This window comes from Entelurus aequoreus, linkage group LG28 (genome assembly GCF_033978785.1).
Source record: "Entelurus aequoreus isolate RoL-2023_Sb linkage group LG28, RoL_Eaeq_v1.1, whole genome shotgun sequence".
NCBI lineage: Eukaryota > Metazoa > Chordata > Actinopteri > Syngnathiformes > Syngnathidae > Entelurus > Entelurus aequoreus.
This window is the reverse complement of record NC_084758.1, coordinates 35,056,877-35,064,154: the sequence shown is the minus strand read 5'-3', so window position 1 is coordinate 35,064,154 and position 7,278 is coordinate 35,056,877. Positions and strand designations below refer to the sequence as shown.

At 38.2% G+C, this 7,278-nt stretch overlaps 1 protein-coding gene across 1 annotated transcript; it reads right to left on the bottom strand.

The window, feature by feature from the left end:
* Positions 1-1,546: 1,546 nt before the first annotated feature.
* Positions 1,547-6,690, bottom strand: LOC133645039 (oocyte zinc finger protein XlCOF19-like). The gene is made up of 2 exons (XM_062039826.1): positions 6,247-6,690; positions 1,547-4,248 (listed from the first exon to the last, which is right to left on the bottom strand). The coding sequence occupies exon 2, from the start codon at positions 4,140-4,142 to the stop codon at positions 3,279-3,281; it is 864 nt and encodes a 287-aa protein (XP_061895810.1). The 5' UTR covers positions 4,143-4,248; positions 6,247-6,690; the 3' UTR covers positions 1,547-3,278.
* Between the last annotated feature and the right edge of the window lie 588 nt (positions 6,691-7,278).

Below are 7,278 nucleotides of genomic sequence, written 5' to 3'. Positions count from 1 at the left end.
AAGTGAGACCTACATACAGGTTTTTGTTTCATGTCTCTACGACATTCCTACTGGGAGTTACAGGCAGTTTTCTTCCTAGGGGGCGCTAGAGTGCAATTTAGATTTTTGGGGATTGGTTTTTTTACTGAACTGGTTGGGGCACGTTTTTGTATGTGTGTGTACAATTTGGTGAGTTTTGAAGCATGTTAAGGGGGGCAAAGTAGTGCGCAACGGTGCGGAATAATAATAATAAAACCTTACAATAACAATAGGTTCCTTTGTAACCAGTACTAAGGACTCCCTGTGGGAGTCCTTTGTACTGGTTACAGGGCGGACCCTAATTAAATTTTGAAACATAGTTTATCTTCAATTTCGACTCTTTAAAATTCAAAATTCTACTGAAAAAAAGAAGAGAAAAACTAGCTAATTCGAATCTTTTTGAAAAAATTTAAAAAAGAATTTATGGAACATCATTAGTAATTTTTCCTGATTAAGATTAATTTTAGAATTTTGATGACATGTTTTAAATAGGTTAAAATCCAATCCACACTTTGTTAGAATATATAACAAATTGGACCAAGCTATATTTCTAACAAAGACAAATCATTATTTCTTCTGGATTTTCCAGAACAAAAATTTTAAAAGAAATTCAAAAGACTTTGAAATGAGATTTAAATTTGATTCTACAGATTTTCTAGATTTGCCAGAATAATTTTTTTGAATTTTAATCATAATAATTTTGAAGAAATATTTTACAAATATTCTTCGTCGAAAAAAACAGAAGCTAAAATGAAGAATTAAATTAAAATGTATTTATTATTCTTTACAATAAAAAAAATTAATTTACTTGAACATTGATTTAAATTGTCAGGAAAGAAGAGGAAGGAATTTAAAAGGTAAAAAGGTATATGTGTTTAAAAATCCTAAAATCATTTTTAAGGTTGTATTTTTTCTCTAAAATTGTCTTTCTGAAAGTTATAAGAAGCAAAGTAAAACAATTAATGAATTTATTTAAACAAGTGAAGACCAAGTCTTTAAAATATTTTCTTGGATTTTCAAATTCTATTTGAGTTTTGTCTCTTAGAATTAAAAATGTCGGGCAAAGCGAGACCAGCTTGCTAGTAAATAAATAACATTTAAAAAATAGAGGCAGCTCACTGGTAAGTGCTGCTATTTGAGCTATTTTTAGAACAGGCCAGCGGGCTACTCATCTGGTCCTTACGGGCTACCTGGTGCCCGCGGGCACCGCGTTGGTGACCCCTGATGTACATGGTTGTGTGCATGTTCCAAATAAGAGTTCATCTATGGAATAATTTATAATTGGAAATGAAAATATGAAACACACCATATATAAAAACACTTACTGGTAAGTATAAAACTGAATTATGAAGATCTGTATACACATTATGGAACATTTGTTTTATTTTTTAAGTACATTTATATTTTTTTTTAAAAAGGGTTGGCAAAATGAACTGACGCTTCAGCCTTCAACTTTTCAAAAGTTTATTCTTTAGAAGTACACAATGTTGTATATTAATACATGCACTTGACTGAAATAAACAGCGGTGATCTAAAACATGTCATCTATAAATGTTAGCATCATATTAACAATGATGTCACATGTCACATGTGCTCATGTTAGTCAAGTCAAAGTTTTGACACTATTTCAAATCCTGCAGCTTCATTTTCTGCGGCTGTTACTTGTTTCTTCCACTGGTACTTATATATATATATATGTATCATTTGCTGCTTTCTTTCTTCCACTGGTACTTATATATATATGTATCATTTGCTGCTTTCTTTCTTCCACTGGTACTTATATATATATATGTATCATTTGCTGCTTTCTTTCTTCCACTGGTACTTATATATATATATATATGTATCATTTGCTGCTTTCTTTCTTCCACTGGTACTTATATATATATGTATCATTTGCTGCTTTCTTTCTTCCACTGGTACTTATATATATATATGTATCATTTGCTGCTTTCTTTCTTCCACTGGTACTTATATATATATATATATATGTATCATTTGCTGCTTTCTTTCTTCCACTGGTACTTGTATATATATATGTATCATTTGCTGCTTTCTTTCTTCCACTGGTACTTATATATATATATGTATCATTTGCTGCTTTCTTTCTTCCACTGGTACTTATATATATATATATGTATCATTTGCTGCTTTCTTTCTTCCACTGGTACTTATATATATGTATCATTTGCTGCTTTCTTTCTTCCACTGGTACTAGGGGTGTAACAGTACACAAAAATTTTGGTGTAGAGGTCTCGGTTCGGTTCATTTTCGGTACAGTATGAAAGCAACAAAATATAAATGTTTTGGTTATATACCAAATTTGTAAACAATGGCTTTATCCTTTTAACATTGGGAACACTATAATAATTCTGCCCACGTTAATCAACATTAAACTGCCTCAAGTTGTTGCTCAGATTAAATAAAATGACAAAACTTCTACATAAAAAAAGTGCAACATTAAACTGTTTCAAGTCAACTCATCATGCTTAATTTATTACAGCATTTGGGAAGCCTGTAGTTGATTTTTATTATGTGCATTTTATATTTGTATCAACATGTGACAGCAGGGACCCTGCCATTCAAAACTAGGCTGCTCCATTACTAATGATTCATGTAACTATAGCTGAAAAAATAGTACAATAGCAATAGGAGAGACTATTCATCCCTGAACACCATGGAGTTCATGTAGGCTTTATGATGCACTTACATTATTATATCAACTATCAGAGACAGAAACTCTTCATTTAACATAATGTCCTTTTTTGCTGCTTCAACACAGCTCAATCAACACAGAAAAAGGTCAAGTGAAATAACAGACAGACAGGGCTTTGCTATACGTAACACACACACACCGCAAAATGAGCTAACGTTACGCTAAAAGCGAATTAGCCTTCACCTCAAGCCAGGACTGCGAGCGAGCTGAAACTGCAGTTTATATTTCTAGAAGGTCAACGGGCTCATCATGATGTTACTAGTAGTTGACTGGGAGGTGTTTATTATAACTTGGGGAGAGTCCGCTGCCTGATGCTTACCTGCAAAATGCTAAGAACTGACTACATGCGCAGAAGGAAGCGGAGCTGCTTGTTAAGACTTTAGCCTAGGCGGCTCCTTTATATGTTCGTGTGGAAACTCGTTCGGTACACCTCCGAACCGAACCCCACGTACCGAAACGGTTCAATACAAATACACGTACCGTTACACCCCTAATATGTATCATTTGCTGCTTTGTTTCTTCCACTGGTACTTACATATATGTATCATTTGCTGCTGTTGTCAGCAGCACACTTGTGTTTCTTCCACTGGTACTTATAGGAGAAGCTTTCACCACACACACTGCAACTCAACACCTTCTCACCCGTGTGTGTCCTCATGTGTTTGACAAGTGTCGATCGGTCAGCAAAGCTTTTGTCGCAGCTCGAACAGGAATATGGTCTTTCGCCAGTGTGTATTCTCATGTGTACTTTCAAACAGTGACTTTGTGTAAAACCTTTGCTGCAGATTGAACAAGAAAAGGGTCTTTCTCCCGTGTGTATTCTTATGTGTATTTTCAGATGCTTATTCTGTTTGAAACCTTTCCCACAAAAAGGACAGTCAAAGGGCTTCTCCCCGGTGTGTATTCTCATGTGGATTTTCACATCTTCCTTCCGAGAGAATCTTTTACTACAGACTGAGCACGTGTATGGTTTTTCTCCGGTGTGTATTCTCATGTGTCTCTTCAGGTTACGACGGCGATGAAAGGTTTTATCACAGTGAGAACATGTCAAGTGTGCTTTAGTATCTTCATCGTCGGAGTCAGGAGATTGCGACGTCGTGTCGTCACTATCTGATAGTGGAGATAACATCTTGTCTGCTGGTGGTCCTCCACTGTGGTCTCCAGCATTAGAGGCAGGAGAGTGTGACCTTAATTGTGGGGCTAACATCGTATCTGCTGGTGGTCCTCCATTATCAGAGTCAGGAGAGTGTGACCTTGACCGTGGAGCTGAGATCTTGTCTGGTGGTGGTCCTCCACAGTGGTCTCCACCAGCTTCTCTTGTCATGTGTTGAGCTGAGCTGCTGCTTGGAGGCTTTTCCTCTCTCTCCTCATCATCTTCACCCTTCACAAGCACACCAGTCACTGGCATGTTGTTGACATCAAGCTCCTCCAAGAGACTGATGCTGTGGTCCTCCTCTTCCTCTTTAACGTGGGAGGGGCTGTGGTACCCACTGATCCATCCCGGTGGTCCACTCCTGTTGAAATATCAACAATTATATTGATATAAGTGATGATTTGATTATGTTTAGCACTTAGCAACACTGCTACATGATGCTTAGTGTCTGACTAAAGCTGCATCTTTTTAGGAAAGCTTCTAAAACTTGAAGATCCTCCTCCTTCAACATTAAAAGGTTCTGAACCATCTTTTGTCCCAAAGTAATCATCATTGGCTCTCACAAAGTCTGCGTGATTAGCATTGTTGTTGATGGGGAAAGGATCTGTGGTTCCTCATTCACACTCAAACCGGCTCAGGAATCTCTGTGAGATTGATTGTATTTTGATCATATCTATTTATGTAAGTCTTGTGCTGTCATAAATCAGGGGCCGTACTTATCAAGCTTCTTAGAGTGCCATTTTACACTTAAGTCCTGAGAATTTGCGAAATTTAGTCCTACTCTCAAACTTAAGAATAAAAGCTTTTTATCAACGTTCTTAAGTCTAAGAATCACTCCTACTCTCCACGATATTTAAAAGACCTTCAGAGGTGTCTTAAGTGGTTAGGAGTTGCCAGCAGGGGATGGCACTGAGGCGAGAGAGACGTGCGCGAACGTTCAGGGAGCGGAAGGATGTCCTGGATTTGTTTGATGACGAGCAGCTGATTAAAAGGTATCGTATAGACAGAGCGGGTATTATTTTTGTCACAGATTTAATACTTTTCGATTCCTTGTTGATTTCTGCATGTGTCTGCAGTGGGCTAGTATATATAGAGCCACCCACACCAGTTTCAAATGAGTTGCCTAATTAATGAATTGGAAAGAAAATGTTATGAGAGTAGCGTATGTGAGGTGAGTGACGTCAGTGAGTGTGTGGGCGAGAGAAGAGAGGGAGCAGTAGCGTGAGTGCCGGCGGGGACTAGTTTGTTTTGTATTATTTTGTAGTTTATTGTCAAAATATACACTCCCATTGTCCACTTAAATATTTCTAAGATATTTCTTTATTCTTAGACAACGGATCCCCTTCCGTGATTGGTCATTTCTATGGACACAGAAATGACGTCACCTAAAATTGCGTTTACGGCACATAGTAATGTCGTAATTCAGCTCTGAGTGTGACACTTAAGATTCAGTCCTACACTTCGCTGAAAGTGTGAGTAAGACGCTTGATAACTAACTTTTAAGTGCGGCTTTCAGCGAATAATTTATTTACTCTTAAGTCAACTCTCAGCAGACTTCTTAGGAGTAATTCTAAGAAGCTTGATAAGTACGGCCCCTGGTCTAAAGACTTTAAAAGTTCAAGTACCAATGATAGTCACACACACCAGGTGTGGTGAAAATTGCCCTCTGCATTTGACCCATCCCCATGTTCGCCCCTTGGGAGTTGAGGGGAGCAGTGAGCAGCAGCGGTGGCCACGCCCGGGAATCATTTTTGGTGATTTAACACCTTATTCCATCCCTTGATGCAGAGATGTAATGGCTCCCATTTTTATAGTCTTTGGTATGACTCGGCCGGGGTTTGAACTCTCGACCTACCCATCTCACGGCGGACACTTGTGATGGGTCAAATGCAGAGGATCATTTCGCCACACCGAGTGTGTGTGTGTGACAATCATTGCTACTTTAACTTCAACTTAATATAAAATTGGTAATAAGGACATATAAAGTTAGTAATAACATACAAAGTTAGTAATAACAAAGTTAGTAATGACATATAAAGCTAGTAATGACATATAAAGTTAGTAATGAGGACGTATACAGTTGGTAATGAGGACATAAAGGTTAGTAGTGAGGGCATATGCAGTTGGTAATGAGGACATATGCAGTTGGTAATGAGGACGTATACAGTAGTTAGTAATGAGGACATATGCAGTTGGTAATGAGGACATATGCAGTTAGTAATGAGGACATATGCAGTTGGTAATGAGGACATATGCAGTTGGTAATGAGGACATATGCAGTTGGTAATGAGGACATATGCAGTTGGTAATGAGGACGTATACAGTTGGTAATGAGGACATATAAAGTTAGTAAACAAACCTGATGTGTGTGACACAACTTGATGTTTCTTCCAAACTGCGTCCAGTCGTTGACGTTGTGGCTCCTTCTCCACTTTACTTGGACAAAGTTCCCCCTCAACTACTCACTGATTCCCCCACACTGGCAGCATTAGTACGTCACACATTTCCACGCATCACGATTTGTACGTCACACGTGACATTTCACACGTCATCGCTATTTGGCCACACTTCCGCCTCTCTTTGCTAGCAGCTAGCAAGCTACCTAGCATGCTAAGCTAAGCTCGCCAGAGAAGCGTCGAGTTCCTCCTGACACAAATAATGAATAACGTCCAGTTTGTCCCGCCGTAGGTGAACAGGTAGAAAGACAAAATGAGCATTAACGCGGACATAAAAGTTCACACTGTACTGGTGCCTTTTTTAGGACAGATTTCTAGTAGAAGACACGACGATCAGTTTGCGCATGTGAACGGGCACGTCACTTCCTGTAGACGTTTCCTTCTACGTTGTTGCAGACCGAGCCAGTGCACCCTCTGGATGTAAATGACCATGAATGTATGTATGTGTGTATAGATGTAAATGACCATGAATGTGTGTAATAGTGTGATGTTGTTGCGCTATATTATGAATTAGACAGGGTGTAATGTTTTATTTTGAAGTATCGCTTTTATTTTATGAAGAACCGGATGTCTGGTGTCTTTTCGGTTGTTTACTTCCTCTTCCTTCGAACTTTGAATGGAAGGTAATAGTTCTTCACTGCTCCGTGTTTCTTCATATTGTAAATATTCTTCCTAAACGTTCCTTTTAAAAGTTAACCCAATAACGTTGTGGGTATAAGTAATGTGTTTTAAGTAATTTGCTGCACCATTTCGTTTATTTAGAACTAGAGCGTCGACTGTGTGAATTGTTTGGTCGCATTTACGCATGGTACTATTTACACCACACAGGAGCAGATATCAGTCCGCCAGAAAGCTGAAACCTGTGTATGTGTTTCGTATTTCCAACACAGGTATGTGGATTTGTGCATTATTATTTTTTTATGATAAAACGTTTT